Source organism: Mustelus asterias, chromosome 6, assembly GCF_964213995.1.
Source record: "Mustelus asterias chromosome 6, sMusAst1.hap1.1, whole genome shotgun sequence".
Taxonomy (NCBI): Eukaryota; Metazoa; Chordata; class Chondrichthyes; order Carcharhiniformes; family Triakidae; genus Mustelus; species Mustelus asterias.
This window is the reverse complement of record NC_135806.1, coordinates 119,058,356-119,080,866: the sequence shown is the minus strand read 5'-3', so window position 1 is coordinate 119,080,866 and position 22,511 is coordinate 119,058,356. Positions and strand designations below refer to the sequence as shown.

At 41.9% G+C, this 22,511-nt stretch overlaps 1 protein-coding gene across 2 annotated transcripts in view; it reads left to right on the top strand.

Moving 5' to 3' along the window:
- snx25 (sorting nexin 25) overlaps positions 1-22,511 on the top strand; it is a 219,055-nt gene that overhangs the window by 15,815 nt on the left and 180,729 nt on the right. For both annotated transcript variants that reach the window (XM_078215054.1, XM_078215055.1), the window contains exon 3: positions 19,866-19,950. In XM_078215054.1, coding sequence (XP_078071180.1) covers positions 19,866-19,950 — 85 coding nt within the window. The remainder of the gene's footprint in view (positions 1-19,865; positions 19,951-22,511) is intronic.

Genomic DNA, 22,511 nt, shown 5'->3' with positions numbered 1-22,511 from the left:
TACCCTTTCCTTAGCTACCCTCTTCCTCCTTCTATACGCATAAAAAGACTTGGGATTCTCTCTTAACCTGCCTGCCAAAAACATTTCATGGCCCCTTTTTGCCTTCCTAAGTCCCTGTTTAAGCTCTTTCCTGCTATATTTGTATTCCTCGAGTCTTATCCATGTTCAATTGCCTGAAATTTATGTATGCCGCCTCCTTTTTCACTAATTTCTTTTGACATAGAGTTTCTGACTCTTGCCATCTTTATCCTTCATTTTTAGGGGGACATACTTGTCCTGAACTGTTAACAGCTGACTTTTAAAAGACTTCCACATATCAGATGTGGATTTATCCTCAAACAGCTGCCCCCAATCTACATTCCCTAGCTCCTGCCTAATACAGTCATAGTTAGCCTTTCCCCAGCTTAGTACTTTCACTCAGGGACTACTTCTATCTTTTTCTACAAGTATCTTGAAGCTTATAGAATTATGATCACTGTTGCAAAAATGGTCCCCACTGAGATATCAATCACCTGTTCGGGCTCGTTTCCCAGAGCCAGGTCTAAGATAGCCTCTTCCCAATTTGGACTACCTACATATTGCCTCAAGAAGCACTCTTGGACACACTGAACAAATTCTGCCCTGTCCAAACCCCTGGCACTAAAGGAATCCCAGTCTATGTTGGGGAAGTTAAAATCTCCAATCACGACAACCCTATTGTTTTCACATCTTCCCATAATCTGCTGACATATTGGTTCTTTCACTTCATGCTGGCTTTTGGGAGGGCTGTAGTACAACCCCAACAGTGCAGCCTGTTGTACAACCCTTCCACTCTCTGGTTTATAGCTGCTTCTGGAATGTTACTTGTATCCTCCCTTGTGAAGACCGATACCTTTTAGTTCATCTGCCATCACCTTGTTTTCCATTATCAACTCTCCAGACTTACTTTCTGTAGGACCAAAGCTCACTCTTACTGTCTGGTTTTATATTTCTGGCTAGCTTTCTCTTGTACTTTATTTACCCTCTCCTTATTAATCTTTTAGTCATCCTTTGCTGTTTCTTATATTCTGTCCAATCTTCGGTCCTTCCACTCCAAGTTTGATTGATACAATCTTTAAACTTTCTTTTAACCATGGTTGGTGGGTCCATCCTTTGGACTTTTTTTTACTCATTGGAATGAATCTATTCTGTGTATTCAGAAATGTCCCCTTCAGTGACCACCACAGCATCTGTATTGACTTATCCCTGAATCTGATTTGCCAATTCACTTTAGCCAGCTCAGCTTTCATGCGCACATTTTTGATTTGATTTGACTTATCATTGTCACTTGTATTAGCATACAGTGCAAAGTATTGTTTCTTGCGCGCTATATAGACAAAGCATACCGTACATGGAGAAGGAAAGGAGAGAGTGCAGAATGTAGTGTACAATTATAGTTAGGGTGTAGAGAAAGATCAACTTAATGCAAGGTAGGTCCATTCAAAACTCTGATGGCAGCAGGAGGGAAGAAGCTGTTCTTGAGTCGGTTGGTACGTGACCTCAGACTTTCGTATCTTTTTCCTGATGGAAGAAGGTGGAAGTGAGAATGTCGTGGGTGTGTGGGGTCCTCAATTACGCTGGCTGCTTTACCGAGACAGCGGGAAGTGTAGACCGAGTCAATGGATGGGAGGCTGGTTTGCGTGATGGATTGGGCTATATTCACAACGTTTTGTAATTTCTTGTGGTCTTGGGCAGAGCAGGAGCCATACCAAGCTGTGATACAACCAAAAAGATCCAAGTTTAAAAGCCTAGTTTCAGACCCACTCCTCTCTCTCTGAAACTGAATGTAAAATTCAATCATATTATGAGATGAGATTAGAAATTACTCCCCTCTTGCACCGTACCAGGCCTTGTTTAGCTCACTCTCTGGCCAGCTGCAGAACATGCTGTTATAAGAAACAAGAGGTTGCACTGATATGACTTTTTTTGCTGCAGAATTGCAATGTATTTGGATGATATTTTATTACATGCCTATATCCATATATTACCCAATAGTGCCGTAGTTGCACATTATTTTCCTACATGGTATAATACCATCTGTTATTTTGCCCATTACTGATGGTATTTGCTTTGTCTTCACTTTTTCAAATCCATGCTTCATTGATTTCATGATGAAATTGTGAGATGGGTCCATTTAATTCCTGCTGGGTGGAATTGAAATCCTTCCTTATGTGTGGTGAAACCGTTGTTAGACTGAACTGCAAGCTTTTGGTTGTTTTAATGTCCTGTATTTTTGTGTGCAACATGCCAGCAGTGTCACCTATGTTTCTATGTCTCAAATGTGAGCACCTCTACTAAAAAGATAGGGAGGTGTTTGAGAAAAATTCAGTTGCATTGATTTGAGATGTACCTTGTTTGTTTTCTGTACAGACTTTAACAATTACATATCTCCTGAAAGATTTATATTGAAGATCAACCTCTCTTGACCTTGTTGTCTTGTAGATAGAGATTATTGTACAACAAACAGGTTAGGAGAAATGTATATCATCTACAATGAACTGTTCAAGGTAAAGTAGTGGAGCTGTCATTGCACATGAAAGATCTACATTGACCTTCAATCTTTGGAAAGCAAAACCTGCTGCTGTAGCCTTTGGATTTATCCATGAATTGTTGTTTAAGTTGGTACCAAATGCCATCTCATTGCTGCTGATTTGAAATGTTAAAATGTCCCAGAAGTGAAGATTTCTCACCTCTTGGCAAGACCTGGTCAGTTGAATGTGTTGAGTGAATGACAAAGAAAATTAGCTTTTGAAGTTTAAGTTGAAAGAATCACGGCACTCTGTTTTGGATGTAGAAGTAGCAGGCCCTATAAAAGAGATTGGAGTTTAGAACACAATGTCATTTAAATTATCATGTCTGTGTCGACTTTGGTTGCACGATCAAAACCACTCCTACATCACAGGGACTGCAGTGGTTCAAGAAGGCAGTTCGCCACCACCTTCTTGAGGGCTAAGTGCATTGACCTGAACAGGTGCCAGAGTGTGGCGACTAGGGGAATTTCACAGTAACTTAATTGCAGTGTTAATGTAAGCTTTACTTGTGACCCAAAAAATAAACTTGACTTTACTTTTAATTAGGGATTGGCAATAAATGTTGGCTCAGCCAGCGAGTCCACGTCTTGCAGATGAAAAAAAAGCACCTTTGGTTTGCTGCAAACAAATTTCCCTTAAAAGCTGCAGTGTTTCTGCCTCATACACTTTGTGGTCTAGCCGTATGTGTTTTGGAAACTACATAAAAATAGATTTCTCCCCACCCCTCTTCTCCCAACCTTAATGATTTTAAATTGATGTTTCCTTGTCATTTACTCTGCAATGAGAAGAAATATCCTGTTCACATTTACCAAACATTTTAATTACTGTGCAAAATTTTCATCTAAACCTTAAACTAAACTTCTTTGCACCAGTTGCAGTTGCTCATGGCTCTCTGAATGCTATAATTTTCCAACCTTGCCATCACCCTGGTGAATCTTTCAGTTCTGTATGGCTTGCGTCCTTTCTAAAACTGGGTTTCAAAACTGCATATAATAAACGTACTGTGACCCAGCTCTTGACTTATCTAAATTATTATTTTCTCTATTTGTCCTTGCCTATAACGCAAAATATTTTTGGCCTTCCTTCTTTTCTACTTACACTTGTGTGGAATTCTGTTAACCATAGAATTATAGAATCCCGACAGTGCAGAAGGAGGCCATTCGGCCCATCAAGCCTGTACTGATAGCAATCGTGCTTCTATCCCTGTAACCCCACATTATTTGCCCTGCGAATCCCCCTGACACTAAGGATCAATTTAGTATGTCCAATTAAACTAACCTGCGCATCTCTGGAGTGTGGGAGGAAACCCACACAGACACGGGGAGAACATACACACTCCGCACAGACAGGCTGGAATAGAACCCAGGTCCTTGGCGCTGAGAGGCAGCAGTGCTAACCACTGTGCCATCGCTGGTCAGTTCTAGTCAGGTCCCTAGGTTCATTCATTTTCTCATTCATTCCCTACAGTTTGCACCGTGTTCATTTACTACCATCAGTATCTTTTTAAAAATTCAATCATTCACAGGGTGTGGGCGTCGCTAATAATGTCAGCAGTTATTGCCCAGGCCTAATTTCCCTCGAAGGTGGGAATGAACTGCTGCAGTCAGTTGAATCAAAAACTCCCAAAACATATTAAGTTTGTCTTGAAGGCAAAAGCGAACTTAGCGCTGATCCCTGGGGTATAGTGTTTACAAGCCAGTACAGTTGTAAAGAATGTTTTTATTGGTGTTAGTTTGAACTAGTTGAGTTCCTTTTGATGCCAATACCATTGCTGTTGTGTTATATGAATTGGGCTCAAATTAGTGTGAGCGATTTTATAAAATAGATGTTCCTCAAGAATTAAAAAAAAGCTAGCCCTTAAACCAATCGTTCATTTACTTTTTTAGTGTGCTGATATATGACCCCATAAACTAAAAGAAGTGAAGCTTGGGACTATGAAGTATGTACTGTTAGGTCATCGTGACCCCAAGAATTTTATGTTAGTGCACTGGTGACACAGAGGATTAAAATTCTATATTGTAGTTTACAAAAAAACCTTATTAAATAAATGACAGTTGATATACTATTTATAGTTGGGGATTATATGTGGCAAAATAATCAAATATATTGCAAAAGGAGTTGATGACTTTTGACAATTCTGATAGAATCTTCACTTATGTAGGCAAATAACAGACAAATCCCCTATTTTTTAAATTCATTCATGGGATGTGGGCATCGCTGGTTGGGCCAAAATTTATTGCCCATCCCCGAGGGCAGTTAAGACTCAACCACATTGCTGTGGGTCTGGAGTTGAATGTAGGCCAGACCAGGTAAGATTTCCTTCCCTAAAGGACATTAGTGAACCAGATGGATTTTTATGACAATCAACAATGGTTTCGTGGTCATCAGTAGATTCTTAATCCCAGATTTTTTTTATTGAATTCAAATTCCACCATCTGCCATGGTGGGATTCGAACCCAGGACCCCAGAGCATTACTCTGGGTCCCTGGATTACTAGTCCAGCGACAATACCACTGCGCCACTGCCTCCCCTTTAATGTTACAAACATTAAATGTTCTATTGCAGTTAAAAGGGTATATTTTTAGTTGCAGCAAATTGTACGTTGTGTTGACTCTTATTGGACTTTGGGGGGGGGGAGGCGGGGGGGGGGCGGGCGGGCATGGCGTGGCCCACCACAATGCTGGTTCATTTCCTCTTTCTCCATCACATCCTGTCACCCATTCTACTACCTGCTGTGTTTTCATCTTTTGCCACTGCAGGATCTTTCTCCCCTTTTTCTGACAGCCCCATCATGGTCGTTCGCCTCACCACAACTTTCCACAGCAGACCATACCCTCTCGATCTCTCCTCACTATATTCAATGCTTCCACAATCTTCACTAACTGATGTACTGATTCCTGATCTTGTCCTCTCTTGACACTCCACACGTCCATTTCAGCATTCACATCTCATTTTGTGGTCGGAACTATATAAAGTTGTCATCTGAAAAATTCTAATGTAAACAGCAACAACTGGGTCAGGTTTTCTTGTCACTGAGAAAGTAACTGCTTTCACTACCATATAAGGAATTTTTTCAGCGCATTTTGAAATAGCAATTGACAAACGTTTTCTAAAAAAAAAACTTGCTGAGACATTTTCCCACAATTTTCTTTAAGGAATTTTGTTAATGTGACTTTTTTGTGCTGGTTCCAGGAACAAAGTGTGATGAGTCCAAAATGTGCCCTTTTATCCTTTGGCTGTTCCTTCAGTCATCCTAATTCATCTTAAATGATCCGTTCACGACAATTCAAAAGCATGGTGATGCAGTATCACTGTTATTGTTAATCTCTGTTCATTATAGCAAACAAAAGCATAATAATTAAAAAGTAAAGTTTATTTATAAGTCACAAATAAGGCTTACATTAACACTGCAATGAAGTTACTGTGAAGTTGCCCTAGTCACCACAGTCTGGCGTCTGTTTGGGTCAATGCACTTAGCCAGCACGAAAAACTAACTAGTAATATTGCAATTTGTACATACAGAAGGAAGCACTGGAACGCTGGGGAAACATGTAGGAAATGGCTAAAACAGCTGCAGGATGAGCATAGCGATATAGCACTGATTGATCTGAAATCCCATTTTATCGTTGCAACTGATCTGGAGGACTGCATTTGGAAATAATTTCTGCATTACTTTGAAAGAAAAAAATCTGATTATATAAAAGCTTTATTGAAAAACAATGGGGCTTGAAGACTGGAGTTTACTACCATCTTGACATGGTGCAAAAGTACCAGTACGATTTAGCAGTCAGTCGGTCTGGAATTGACTCCTTAACTGCTGAGAAACTTAATCCAAGAGGTTGTCTTGCTCTGCTTGCACTTGGCACTGTGTGGATTATAAAACCATCATACAATATTGTATTACTGCAAATGCTGGGAATACTCGGGTCAGGCAGTATCTGTGGAAGGAGAAGCAGAGTTCATGTCGACATTCTGTAAATATAACATTTCTTTAACCAAAATAACACGAATTGTGGAGCATGATGCCACCTGGAAACGCTTCTTCCCCTCACCAGTCCATCAGCATTCCGCGGGGACCACTCTCTGTGACGCTTTGGTCTGCTCCTCCATTGGTCCCAGCCTTTCATCCCCTTCTTGGCACCTTCCCATGCAATCACAGAAAGTGCAGCACCTGCCTCTTTACCTCCTTCCTTCTCATTGTCCAAGGCACCAGACGCTCCTTTCAGATGAAGCACCTGCTTCAATCACGGTAGCACAGTGGTTAGCACTGCTGCTTCACAGCTCCAGGGACCTGGGTTCGATTCCCGGCTTGGGTCACTGTCTGTGTGGAGTTTGCACATTCTCCTCGTGTCTGCGTGGGTTTCCTCTGGGTGCTCCGGTTTCCTCCCACAGTCCAAAGATGTGTGGGTTAGGTTGATTGGCCATGCTAAAATTTCCCCTTAGTGTCCCGAGATGCGTAGGTTAGAGGGATTAGTGGATAAAATATGTAGGGAAATGGGGGTAGGGCCTGGGTGGGATTGTGGTCGGTGCAGACTCGATGGGCCAAATGGCCTCTTTCTGTACTGTAGGGATTCTATGATTCTATATTGGGGGGATTAAATGCGGACTGGATGACCGTTTTGCGGATCACCTTCGCTCAATCTTCAAGCATGACCCCAACATTCCTGTCGCTTGCCATTTCAACTCTTCATCTTGCTCTCATGGCCACATACCTGTCCTTGACTTGCTGCAGTGCTCCAGTGACATCCAACACATACTGAAGGAACAACACTTCATCTTCCGATTAGGCATGTTAGAGCCTTCTGGACTCAACATTGAATTCAACAACTTTAGACTGTGAATTTTTTCTTCCATCTTGACCCTTTTTTGTCTTTTGTTCTTTGTTTTCTTTGTTTGCCCAAGTGCTGAATGAAGAAGTCATATGGACTTGAAATGTTAACCTTGTTTCTCTTTCTGCTAATGCTGCCAAACCTTCTGAGTTTATCCAACATTTTCTGTTTTTATTGAATTCCAGAATCTGCAGTGTTTTGCTTTAATTGACGTAAATTATACCTATGTTATAACGAAAGCTAGCAACACTAATTTCCACGTCAAATGACTGCCTTGTGTGGTTTATAGCAGAATTAAAATGTGTTGATGAAAGCTTGTTGTTATAAATACAAGGAGTTGACATTGTAAGCAATTCTACAGATTATTATTTGTCTGGAATTCGACCACCTTCAGGAAACGAACTGGGAAATGTGCAGTCCTTCTAAATCTTAAATTGCTTGGAAAGCATCGCTTTTGAGTTTTAACACTAAGATTAAGACTGTCTGAGCTTTCCCCATCTCTCCACTTTCCCATACCCAGAAGGTAAACCCTTCCCAAGGCCCTAGTTATTTTCTGTCGCTCATACATTTCAGACCCACCACCTACACCTGTTGACTCAATATATGCTAAAATGCTGTTCTCCTAACCACCTTTCCTTAGCTTCCATGCCAGCTGATGTGACAGATTTTCTCTGCCCAGATACTTTCCATCATTCCATTCATAACCATCACCATCTCCTTTCTTAGACAAATGATGCCCCCCTCCCCCACAATCCCATGCAAATGATTACACCTTCAAAGCCCTTGATTAGATCACCCAGATCAATGCTGATTTGCTTAAATCTTTCCTGTCAGCTTTCAACCTCAGCCACAGCACTGATGCAGGTTTAATCAGGGAATTTCTGAGCCATTTTCCCTCCTTGACATCTCTACATCCTTTGATATGGCTGACCACACCAGCCTCCAACATAATTTCTTCATTGTCCAGCTCAGTAGTTGCTCTTGTTTATATGATTCTATAATTCTATAGGAGTTTCTGTAATACCATTTTCTCCTCTTCTGTATGTTGCATTGCATCTGGCAGTCTTCTTAAGGGATCTTGCCTTGGCTCCCTTCTCTTCCTCATTTACATGTTGCATACGCAGTTGGCTTTCAAATGTACATTGACAACAACGTGCTGTACCTCTCCATCATGTTTTTATCTGCCCTCTGCTACTGTGTCTGTCCCAACATTCAGACTTGCATGAAGTGCAACTTTCTTCAAAAAATCAGAGAACTTTTACATTGCAGAAGGCAGCCATTCTGTCCATTTGAGTTTGCACTGGCTCTCTGAAAGAGCATTCTACCTTCTCTCACTCCCTGGCCTTATTCCTGTAACCTTGCACGTTCTTTCTTTTCGGAGAGCAATCCAACTCTCTCTTAAATACCTTAATCGAACCTGCTCCACCCTATCTGGGGAAGTTTGTTCTTGACTTCAACCACCCCCGAAGTGAAAATTTGTACATCAGTTCTGTACATCACTCATCGGGATCTCTTTATTTGTTCCTTAGTTAATACTGTAAGTAGTCTCTGAACACCAGGTTAAAGTCCAACAGGTTTATTTGGTAGCACGAGCATTCGGAGCACTGCCCCATCCTCTGGTATTGTGAGACTACTTACTGTGCCGACCCCAGTCCAACATATCTTAGTTAATACTGATAACAGCGAAGTCATTGACTTTAGGCCTGGTGGCAAACTCCACACCTTTGCCTCTGGTTATAATTCAAATATTACATCACTCTCCTGACTAACTTCCCATTCTTGCCTTCTGCTCATGCAAATTCCTACATGTCTCCTCTACTGGATCAAGTCCCACTTGCTCATCTGTCCTTTCTGATCAACTTTGCCTCTGGGCCTCCACTTTAAACAGCAATGCATCCCTTTGTTTAACTCGCTCCGCAGCCTTACTCCTCCCTATCTCTAAAACCAGCACTACAACCCAGTAGTGCCACTGCCCCCTTTCCCCCAGCCTTCCAATTAGACAAAAGGCAGTTGGACTAGATAAGCCAGGAAAGTATCTGGTTCTCCAGATATGGCTGTCCGTCAGCTAAGTGAGATGGGTGTAACACGCAAAGTGAGGGTAAATGTTGAACCACAAATTTATTTTTAATCCAAGTTTTTGTGTTAAAATGATGGCATTTGGCATGAAGTCAGGTTTTAGGCATTTAACAGGAAGATGGTTAAATATTTAATGTCATACAATCGTATAAATCTTAATACTTTCAGTTTAATGTAAGTCATGGAAGATTTAAGTTGCTCAAAAGGACAAAATTAAACACAATCCCTCACCAGCGAAAGCACCATCTAACTTTGGTAAAATTCTGAACATCTGAATTTTAAAAAATGATTTAGGGAGGGGTATAATATCTGAGCAGGCAGATTATACCAGAACTGCTTAGTTAGGCTGCATTTACAATACTGTGTACACTTCTGTCACATTGCAGGAATGAAAGGATTATACTAAAGAAGGAACAAAGGAGATTTGAAGATGTTGCCTGGACAATGAGGAAAAATTGGATAGGAAGGGATTGTGTTCTTTGGAACGGAGGTGGCTCGGGGGATATTTAATTGAGTGGATGGCAAGGACCTGTTCCATTAGCAGAGAGATAAATGACCAGGGGGTGTAGATTTAAAATAACTAGGAGAGGATTCAAGAGAAATAGAGCAACACTTTCACCCAGAGAGTAATGAAGGTCTGGAACTCACTGACTGAAAGAGTGGTGGAGGCCAAAGCCCTCATTAAATACAAAAAACTTGATCTACAGTTGAAGTGCCATAACCTACAAGGCCATGGACAAGAGCTGGAAGTGGGATTAGCTCTTTTTCTGCCAGCATTGACACGAATGGCTGAGTTAGTTCCTTTCAGTACCTTCCAGTCCTTTAATGAAAAAAACATATTAGATCTCTTCAAGGTGGCACTCAGTCTTGGCAGAAGCAGAATTATATGAACGGACAGTGTTGAAATATTTATGTTTTTGGCCCAAAGAATGTTTTACCATTTTGGTTACTGCGGAGAATTTGATCCAGATGTTCCAAATAATTGGGTCATATGGAGGATTTTAGGACCGGTGGCTGGCTCATCGTTGGCCAGCATTGTAGCTTCTTGTATGTACTATAACTGCCAAGTAGCTCATTCTAAATTCTGCTTCTTTGTGCCTATGTGTGGTCAAATCAACCACTATATTCAGCAGATAGTGTTATGATCTCCAAAGAGACTGATAACTTTTAAAGAGATTTGAGTTAAAAGCTGAAAGAATCACCCAACATGTTTTAAAACCTTTACTGTGAACAGTGACTAAAAAAAAATTAGGCAACTTGTATATCAAACTACAAGGAGGAACATTTTCCTTTTATATTTATCACCCAACGCACTCCACAGAATTCCAGTTCTTTTAGCAAACAGCCCATTGTTTCTCCATTGGGTTCCCCCATCTCTGTTTTACTGAGTAGTAATTTTGAGTGACCATCTCCAGGTACTTGCTGAGTTTTTTGAGTGTTTGTTTTAAATCTATCACCAGTGGTAAATCCTATTCTAATGACTCTTTCCTCTGGCTCTGCCAGGATCAATCTCCTGGAGTGCTTAGATGGTAATAGGCTGTGTCTCTTCGACCAGAGCCCATTTCCCTCCCCCATCTGGTTATGATAGCTTGCAAAGCCAAGCAGCCTCTTCTCTCTGACCACACAGAACTCTGCTACCTACCTCTGATATTCATTGATTTATAGGGAACCCTGGAACTTGATCTCAAAAAATGGTTTCCTCACCCATCCTCCCCATGGCAATGTGAAACGCACTAACCTCGTATCCAGGTAGAAATGCTAATTAGGCATTCTTGACCCCCCCCAACTCACTTTCATCTCAACAGTAAGAGGATGGTTTACAGCACAACTGTGGAGCCGGTATCTTCAACACCTTTCTGGGACTTTGGGAGCCCCAAATCTACTCATGATAAACTCTGAGACTGCTACCGTTGCATCCAAATGTAAATACTTCGCAGCAGCTTCTCAGTAAAATGATTTAACCCTTCCTTTGATCTCGAGCAATCAAACCTCCTGGGTTTACTGTTGGAGAGATTTCCCTTAATGGACATGACTCCCTTATTTTGAAGCTACAGCCTCAAAATATACTAATCTTACAAACCTTATAATTTTTACAAAAGACAAATATTTGTCTGTACACAGCATTGACTGCAGATAGTTGAAATGAACAGACTTCCTAATCTACATAAGCATGTGGTGTTATTTAGTTCTGGGCATTTCATCATTGTACAGCAACCATGTTATCCCTCTGCCTATTTTTTTCTGCAAATATTCCAAGTACTGTATGTGTGTGCACAATAGTGACATTTTAATTTCTCCTCGTTTGCTGAAACTGAATCAATACTGATGAACTGGAGACAATTTATTTGAATATTTTTCTTGGCTGGTTGGGAGCAGTGGTTAGGTCGGAAATTCACTGTGTTTTCATTTTCCCCTTGTGGTTGCCGAGGACGCAATTATCAGAAGTCTCTTCCAACATTCAGTGTATTTGATTAGCTGTTTCTTTCAACGCACAGGGCTGCATTCTTTGGATTGGAGATTTAGAATGTCATGATCAAGTTTGGATACTAGAACACCAAATTTCCATAGCTACAGTTTTTGTAAAATATAGGGTTTCATTGCGTTCCTTCTCTGCTGAAATCTTTGTCTTAAACTAAATATGCTTGAATTGATGGGCTGAATTTCTGACTCTGGCTTCTAGACATTTCAACCTACCAGGCCTGATAACAGCTGCCATGATTTGTGCTCTCACTGAGTACTAATTCTTGGCAACAACCCAGTTATTGTGTGTCTCCTGGTCTTTTTTTGGGTAGCCCATTTACAAAATAGTGATGCAGAAGCTTTCATTTGCAGGCACATCCAATCCCGGCAATGTTTATTCAGCAACTATAATCGTTGATAATTTGTGGTGACCCACTGGGTAGTTAGTTGTCACTGTTTAGAAGAATACAAATGAAGGAATTACTCATTGATGGCTGAGAAAAAAAACCTCTTTCAAAGCTGCATGCATATTCATTCTCCTAGGCTTGAGCAGTGTTGGAACACATGTTAACTTCATGTCTTTCAGATCATTTGCTTGCGTGTGAATTTTTAGCCGTGCTAATCAGTCGTCAATGTCCCTGGAGCTGATTTGTAGCACTGTGATGTGAGCAGATGGCAGGGGTGATGCAATCTGTGCTATCCTGAGGGAATGCTACACTGTTGGAGGCACCTGTCTTCCAGCAGTTTGAATGTCGTCTGAAGACACTGCGGCACCTTTAGAAGAAAGACAAATAGTTCTGTTCCTAGGAGGAGCATTCCTCCCCGGAGCAGTACCACCAAAACCAGATGAATTAGTGAATTGTCTCACTGCTGTTTCTGGGAATCTGTTGCTTTTAAAATGGCTGTCACGTTGGCCTACATAATAGAAATCACTTCAAAGTAGCTCATTAAATATAATGTGCTCTGAAACATTAAAGCTGCTATTTAAATCTAGCTCTTCATGGATAGGATCATAATAGGCACACAACTTCTGTGTCATAAATATAGTGCATAGAGGATGTCCAAGTCAGAGGTTACTTTTATAGTTCCTGCTGGAATGTGCCGGGTTCTGTGTGTGTGGTGGCTGCTGTACTGCATCGGCACAGTTACCTTTTTAAGAAACATCTGCAACAATCCAGGTGTGGTGGTGATGGTGATTATCGTTGCTGAGAAGTAGAGGGTGTGTCTGTATGTGAGATATTAGTTTTATACGATACAAAATAAATTGTGTCCATGTAGCTTGCCTTTTACCATTGCATTTAAGAAGACTTGATTTAGTATTATTTTCCCCCTCCCTGTGTCACAAACTGTTACCTGACAAAGTGTGGCGAATCAAGCTGCTTTCAAGCACTTGACTGCTGTGCCATAATTAGCTGGAGAGATGGCCTGAGTCGACTTGCTCAATTTATTTGATTATGTTGCCTTTTTCCCTCTGCTTTCCTTCAGTTGTTGGGCTGACTGAGGCTGAGAGCTCAGCATGAGAATCAAAAAAACACAAAGCTCTGTAATACCACCTACAACTGGGCCACAGTATTCAAAGGGAGAGCTTGTTTTGCAGCAAGTGCTGCCCAGAAGTGCTTTATATTAAGCTTTTGACAAGGTTACTAGTGTGGATGCTGAATATAAAACCATGGTAACAGTAGGGATCTGCAGTTTGAAGTTGGGAATCTTTTCGGCTCCTGTCTTTAACATTTAAATTATAATCGGAGGCATTTATTAAGGAGGCTGGTATATTAATTTGTGCTGAGTCAACCATGAATTTCGCTTGTATTGGTGGTCTTTCCAAACTGCAATTTCTCAGTGGCATGTTGCAGTATTAAAGTGTGGAGATCTATGAACAGTGTGAATCACTGAGTTATGGACTGAGGAACACTCTGCTCCTAGCCTTTTGGGAAACAAGCAGATGCCATTTGTAATGTTTGAGCAATGTTCTGCAGTTTTATTTTCATGATCGTCTCCCTGTGGTCATAAAGAAGCATCGACTTTCTATCAATTTTTATTTCTTAAGTTATCCCATATTGTGAATTGTCCCTATGTGATTCACCTCTTTCAGGTGGCAAAGGTAGTTGGAGCCCAAGCTAGTGCAGTTTTGTTCCATGCTTACACTCTTTATTTGTAGCGATTTGGTTTCAGTGCTATAAGCAAAATTCACTTCAATTTGCACATGCATGTTTCCACCACCCTCCTCCATCATTCTCTCTTCTTTCAATAAATAAGGATGGCTGTAACGGTGGTATTTCTATTTCCTGGTGAGGTTTTGATAATGGAAAAATAAAATATTTTGATTGGTGTTTTATCTTAGTTTTGGCAACCTTGTGACTGTTAGGTGCCTTGCTAGTCTGTCTCGTAAGTCAGAAAGATGCCATTGCAGGGGATTGGGACAAAATCCAGGCTGACAGTCTAGTGTTGTGTTGAGGGAATACTGCATTGTCAAAAGCACTGTCTTTCAGATCTTGAACCAAGGGCTCTGTCCTCACTCAGCTGGACATAAACATTTCCACAGCACTATTTTGAAGGAGAGCAGATGAATTCTCCTGAGGTCCCGGACAATATTTATTCATCAAATAACATCACTTAAAACAAATGATCTGGGGCTTTGGAACATTGAGCTTGTGAAAGATGTTGCACAAATACAAGTGGTTCTTTGTGTCAGTCATTCGTAGAAAAAGAAATCATAGAAACCCTACAGTGCAGAAGGAGGCCATTCGGCCCATCGAGTCTGCACCGACCACAATCCCACCCAGGCCCTACCCCCACATATTTTACCCGCTAATCCCTCTAACCTACGCATCCCAGGACACTAAGGGGCAATTTAACATGGCCAATCAACCTAACCTGCACATCTTTGGACTGTGGGAGGAAACCGGAGCACCCGGAGGAAACCCACGCAGACACGAGGAGAATGTGCAAACTCCACACAGACAGTGACCCGAGCTGGGAATCGAACCCGGGACCCTGGAGCTGTGAAGCAGCAGTGCTAACCACTGTGCTACCATGCCGCCCTTGGATAGTTGGACTAAGTCTAATTTTGTTTGATAGCAACATAAAAAAATTGGGCAGTTTAAATATAATTTAAACCACTATATCAAATTCAGTCCCCCTCATCTTTTGCCACTACTAGGCATGAATTCAGAAACATAAAAACATAGAAAATCGAAGCAGGAGTAGGCCATTTGGCTCTTCGAGCCTCTCCCACCATCCATTTTGATCATGGCTGATAATCAAAATCAATATCCTGATCTTGCCTTCACTCCATATCCCTTGATCCCTTTAGCTCCAAGAGCTATATCTAATTTCTTCCTGAAATCACACAATGTGGTGGAAACCTCTTAATAGAATGAACCTTCTTGCCAGATTGGTGTACTGAACTTGGGAGTTGTGGCCTTAATTTCGCAAATGATCAATCTCGGCTCTGACTGATGTGGAGATTCTACTTATTGTAGGTTAGACAAAGGAACAGAAAACTGGAGAAGAGCCATCCTCATGGATGTTACAATGTAATTGCAGCAAAACAAGGTGCTACTGATAGAACAAAGTCACTGATATCTCTCAATTTTATGAGAAACAATCTGTTCTAACAAAATAAAATCTCTAATTAACGGAAGTTTGGGAAGTGTTCTGGAATATGAGAGGTGATTTCACAAGTGTACACATTGAAGTAATAAGATAAATGAACTGAATGGCCTTGTTTGCTTTTGACTCCCAGGTCTTTTGTTTATTAGTAAAGTAATTTAATCTGTAATAACTTTCTGGTCCATATTAAATATGAAGGTTGGCGTATAATGTGTTGACCTTTTGATTCTACCAATTAGAAATCATAGAAATCATAGAAACCCTACAGTGCAGAAGGAGGCCATTCGGCCCATCGAGTCTGCACCGAATTCTTGAATCATTAAAACTCCAATTCTTGAATCATTAAGGATGGCAATAAATGCTGGCCTAGTCAGTGATGCCCACATTTCCCAAAATAATAAAGAAAATTAACTTTCAAATTTAAGAGGAAAAAGACTGATATTCTATATGTTTGTATAATAAAAAAAATTATTTCAGCAGCACACTGCTGAAACTGAGGATCTTATTTATTTAATAGTCACAAGTAAGGCTTACATTAACACTGCAGTGAAGTTACTGTGAAATTCCCCTATTCGCCACAGTCCGGCGCCTGTTCGTGTCAATGCACTAACCAGCACGTCATTCCGACTGTGGGAGGAAACCAGAGCACCCGGAGGAAACTCACGCAGACACGGGGAGAATGTGCAAACTCCACACAGACAGTGACCCAAGCCAGGAATCGAACCCGGGTCCCTGGCGCTGTGAGGCAGCAGTGCTAACCACTGTGCCACCATGCGTGGTTCTAGGCATGTTTTATAGAGCCCAAATTTACTGGGAAATTTAAAAATTTCAGACGTACCCATCAGCACATATTACAAATACTCTGTATTTCATGGGGTTTTTATTGATAAACACAATAATGGTTTATCTCACCTAATAGAAACGTGAACGTTATGCGAACTGTGAAGAAAAAGAAAGTAAGAAGTCTCAACACCAGGTTAAAGTCCAACAGGTTTATTTGGTAGCAAAAGCCACTAGCTTTCGGAGCGCTGCTCCTTCGTCAGGTGAGTGGGAGTTCTGTTCACAAACAGGGCATATAAAGACACAAACTCAATTTACAAAATAATTTGGTTGGAATGTGAGTTTTTACTAGTAATCAAGTCTCAAAGGTACAGACAATGTGAGTGGAGAGAGAGCGTTAAGCACAGGTTAAAGAGATGTGTATTGTCTCCAGACAGGACAGTTAGTGAGATTTTGCAAGCCCAGGCAAGTCGTGGGGGTTACAGATAGTGTGACATGAACCCAAGATCCTGGTTGAGGCCGTCCTCATGTGCGGAACTTGGCCATCAGTCTCTGCTCAGCGACTCTGCGCTGTCGTGTGTCGTGAAGGCCACCTTGGAGAATGCTTACCTGAAGATGAGAGGCTGAATGCCCGTGATCGCTGAAGTGTTCCCCAACAGGAAGAGAACACTCTTGCCTGGTGATTGTCGAACGGTGTTCATTCATTCTGTCGTAGCGTCTGCATGGTCTCCCCAATGTACCATGCCTTGGGACATCCTTTCCTGCAGCGTATCAGGTAGACAACGTTGGCCGAGTTGCAAGAGTATGTAGCGTGTACCTGGTGGATGGTGTTCCCATGTGAGATGATGGCATCCGTGTCGATGATCCGGCACGACTTGCAGAGGTTGCTGTGGCAGGGTTGTGTGGTGTTGTGGTCACTGTTCTCCTGAAGGCTGGGTTGTTTGCTACGGACAATAGTCTGTTTGAGGTTGTGCGGTTGTTTGAAGGCAAGAAGTGGGGGTGTGGGGATGGCCTTGGCGAGATGTTCGTCTTCATCAATGACATGTTGAAGGCTCCGGAGGAGATGTCGTAGCTTCTCCGCTCCGGGGAAGTACTGGACGACGAAGGGTACTCTGTCCACCGTGTCCCGTGTTTGTCTTCTAAGGAGGTCGGTGCGGTTTTTCACTGTGGCGCGTCGGAACTGTCGATCGATGAGTCGAGCGCCATATCCTGTTCTTAGGAGGGCATCTTTCAGTGTCTGGAGGTGTTTGTTGCGATCCCCCTCATCTGAGCAGATCCTGTGTATTCGGAGGGCTTGTCCATAGGGGATGGTTTCTTTAACGTGTTTAGGGTGGAAGCTGGAGAAGTGGAGCATCGCGAGGTTATCCGTGGGCTTGCGGTACAGTGAAGTACTGAGGTGACCGTCCTTAATGGAGATGCGTGTGTCCAAGAATGCAACCGATTCCGGAGAGTAGTCTATGGTGAGTCTGATGGTGGGATGGAACTTGTTGATGTCATCATATAGTTGTTTCAGTGATTGTTCACCATGAGTCCAAAGGAAGAAAATGTCATCGATGTATCTAGTGTATAGCATCGGTTGAAGGTCCTGTGCGGTGAAGAGGTCTTGTTCGAACCTGTGCATGAAGATGTTGGCATATTGAGGTGCAGATTTGGTCCCCAAATTTGCACTCATGGTGAACAATGATTGAAACAACTACGTGATGACATCAACATGTTCCATCCTACCATCAGACTCACCATGGACTACTCTCCGGAATCGGTTGCATTCTTGGACACGCGCATCTCCATCAAGGACGGTTACCTCAGCACTTCACTGTACCGCAAGCCCACGGATAACCTCAAGACGCTCTACTTTTCCAGCTTCCACCCTAAACACGTTAAAGAAGCCATCCCTTATGGACAAGCCCTCCGTATACACAGGATCTGCTCGGGTGAGGAGGATCGCAACAGACACCTCCAGACGCTGAAAGACGCCCTCATAAGAACAGGATATGGTGCTTGACTCATCGATCGACAGTTCCGACGCGCCACAGCGAAAAACCGCACTGACCACCTCAGAAGACAAACACGGGAGACGGCGGACAGAGTACCCTTCGTCGTCCAGGAGCGGAGAAGCTATGACATCTGCTCCGAAGCCTTCAACATGTCATTAATGAAGACGAACATCTCGCCAAGGCCATCCCCACACCCCCACTTCTTGCCTTCAAACAACCACGCAACCTCAAACAGACTATTGTCCGTAGCAAACTACCCAGCCTTCAGGAGAACAGTGACCACGACACCACACAACCCTGCCACAGCAACCTTTGCAAGACGTGCCGGATCATCGACACGGATGCCACCATCTCACGTGAGAACACCATCCACCAGGTACACGCTACATACTCTTGCAACTCGGCCAACGTTGTCTACCTGATACGCTGCAGGAAAGGATGTCCCAAGGCATGGTACATTGGGGAGACCATGCAGATGCTACGACAGAACGAATGAACACCGCTCAACAATCACCACGCAAGAGTGCTCTCTTCCTGTTGGGGAACGCTTCAGCGGTCACGGGCATTCGGCCTCTGATCTTCGCGTAAGCGTTCTCCAAGGTGGCCTTCACGACACAGGACAGCGCAGAGTCGCTGAGCAGAGACTGACAGCCAAGTTCCGCACGCATGAGGACGGCCTCAACTGGGATCTTGGGTTTATGTCACACTATCTGTAACCCCCACGACTTGCCTGGGCTTGCAAAATCTCACTGACTGTCCTGTCTGGAGACAATTCACATCTCTTTAACCTGTGCTTAACGCTCTCTCCACTCCCGTTGTCGGTACCTTTGAGACTTGATTACCTGTAAAGACTCGCATTCCAACCAAATTATTTTGTAAATTGAGTTTGTGTCTTTATATGCCCTGTTTGTGAACAGAACTCCCACTCACCTGACGAAGGAGCAGCCCTCCGAAAGCGAGTGGCTTTTGCTACCAAATAAACCTGTTGGACTTTAACCTGGTGTTGTGAGACTTCTTACTGTGTTTACCTCAGTCCAACGCCGACATCTCCATATCAAGAAAATGAAATCCAGGAGCCTTTGCCAGCGGATAAGAGTGGTTATAATATTCTTATCTAAGCTGTGTCAAACTGCTTGTTGGATATCATGATCATTGTGCTCGAGCTAGTGTTGCTAATCCTCCAGGACTTGAAGATTCATTTTCAGGAGGCAGCACGGGATAAAAAAAATGTCGGCGCATTAACAAAAAAAAATGTCAACTTGTTAATTAAAACAAAAGGAGATGGCGGTAGAAAGACTGTGTCTTGGATCATCCTATTGAGACTTTTGGTTTCCCAAATGTTGAGATTCGTGTGCCAAGAGGATGGATATGTTGGGAATAATGCTGGGAATGGATCAATAGGAAACAGATGTCAGATAATTAAGATTGCAGGTTTCAGCCAAAGTTGGCAACTCATGGTGAAAAAGTTTGTAGTGTTTTTTTTGTTCTAAAATAAAAACAGCAAAATTGATGGGTATTTATTCTCTGGACAAATATATTCATGACACTTAAATATTTAATTTCAGGGTCGTCTGTCAGGCAATTCGTCTGAATCTGTGCAAACACGAAGAGTGGTCCTTTCACACAACATGGATAAAGCTTTGAAAGAAGGTATGTTTATTTTTGATAGTTCGAGGATGGTTTTTCCAAGGAAAAGTGAACAGTCAATTGAATTGAGGTAACAATTACTTGGATTGGAGAATACTAACGTAAAACATGCACAAGATCTGGGCTTGCATTACCCAAATACTTTGTAAAATAATTGATACAGAAATAAATACCATTTGTGATGGCAAATGATGCAAACGAAATACCATCGTCGTCAATTGTCCCTCGATTCATGGATGATGTCTACTCGGGCGGGGGGTGGGGTTGTGAGTTTCTGCCATGGGGCAATTTAGCATGGCCAATTGACCTAACCTGTACATCTTTGGATTGTGGGAGGAAACCGGAGCACCTGAAGGAAACCCACACAGTCACAGGGAGAATGTGAAAATTCCACACACACACTCATCCAAGGGTTGGAATCGAACCTGTGTCCCTGGCGCTGTGCGACAGCAGTGTTAACCACTGTGCCAGCGTGATGTTGATGAAAATAACCCATTTATTCTTACTCTCTTTTCTGTATGATAATCTCTGGGACTTTATCAGACATCTTTCATAGGGCAATCAACAATGGTTTCATGGTCATCATTAGACTTTTTAATTTTTTCAAATTTCACCATCTGCTGTGATGGGGATTAGAACCTGGGTCCCCAAAGCATTATCTTTGGTCTCTGGATTACTACTCCAGTGAAAGTACCACTATGCCACTGTCTCCCCATAGCTACTACTTACTACTGATGTCAAGCTATTAGGATTATCATTCCCTATTTTCTCTCTCCTCCTTCCTTAAATAATGGGGTAACACTTGTTACCTTCCAATCTGCAGGGACCATTCCAAAATCTATAGAATTTTGGAAGATGATCACTGTCTCTACAACCACACCATTCAACACTTTGGGATGTAGGTCTTCACAGGATTTATCAACATACAGTCTCATTAATTTCTCCAGTACTATATTTTCACCAATACTTATATCTTTCAGTTCCTTGTTCTCTAGTACTAGTCCCTTAGTTCTCTAGCATTTCTAGGAGGTTTTTATGCATCTTCCTATGTAAAGACAGGCACAAAAGTGTTTGTTTAGTTTCTCTGCCATTTAATTATTATCCATTATAAATTTTCTTGACTCTGTCTGCAATGGGCCCACATTTGTCCTTTTTAATATTTCTCTTTTTTTACATACCTCTAGAAGCTTTTACAGTCCATTTCTATGTTTCCTGCTAGTGTAGCCTCCTGCTACTTTTCCCTTTTCAGTTTCTTGCTCCTCCCTTGATCTAATACAATCTTAATCTTCTCTTCTTAGCCACAGTTGGAACACGTTTCCTGTTGGGGTTTGATGTCTCAATGGAATGTATATTTGTTGTAAACCATGTGTTAATTCTTTAAATTCTAGCCATTGTTTGTCGACCAATCCACCACAGCCAACTTGCCCTTCGTATACTTGTCATTTCCTTGTTTAGATTAAATACACCCCTAGTTATGGATTGAACCACATTACTCTCAAATTTCATGAAAAAGTTTTTAATATCATGGTCATTCTTCACTAATGGCTTGCCCTTACACTGGTCGTGTTGTTCATGTATGTTTTGGGTGTAATTACAGTGAAACCCAATCTATTAAATTTCAGAAAACAGTTTAGTCAAGACCGACTCTCCGACAGAGTATCTTAACCAGGCCCACCCCCACCCCATTCCCTTAACTCCACGCATTTACCCCGCTAATTCCCCCTTACACATCTTGGGATATTAATGGGCAATTTAGCATGGCCAATCCACCTAACCTGCATATCTTCAGATTGTGGGAGGAAACCGGAGCACCCATAAGATACCCAAGCAGACACAGAGAACCATATAAACGCCACACAGACAAGGCAATCCAGATCTCTCACTGTGAGGCAGCAGCGCTAACCACTGTGCTGCCCATACAATAATGAAAAATATAAACTATACAGGCTGTGTTTAAATATGGATTGTAGTACTGGGCCATCCAAGCCAGGATGGTCCCACATTTGATACCACTTACATGCTATGAAGTTGGCCTTGGCTTGGGTGAAAGAGGAGCGACATGCACTACAGATTGCTACAACTGGCTAGAAAGATACAAATCCTGCTTGTTGAGTCTTTTAGCACAATATATGTGGACTGCCATTATTGAGCTAGCTTATTAACACTTCCCCAACAGAGAGGGCAGTATAACAAAATGCTCAGCTTTCACAAAATAGTACATTACTTCCCCATTTAAGAAAATCTTGTACATTGACATGTAAAATTGTACATGGACATAATTTCAGAGTACAATGTAACTAAACGGTTTTCTGAAATTTAATAGATTGGGTTGCACGTTTGTTTTCACTGTAATTACATCCAAAACATATAGGAACAACACAACTAGTGTAAGGGCAAATTAATAGTCATATTGTAAACAAGCCATTACTGAAGAATGACCATGATATTAAAACTTTTACCATGAAATTTGAGAGTAATGTAGTTCAATCCATAACTCGGGGTGTATTTAATCTAAACCAGGAAACTGCAAGTGTATGAGGTGCAAGTTGGCTGTGGTGGATTGG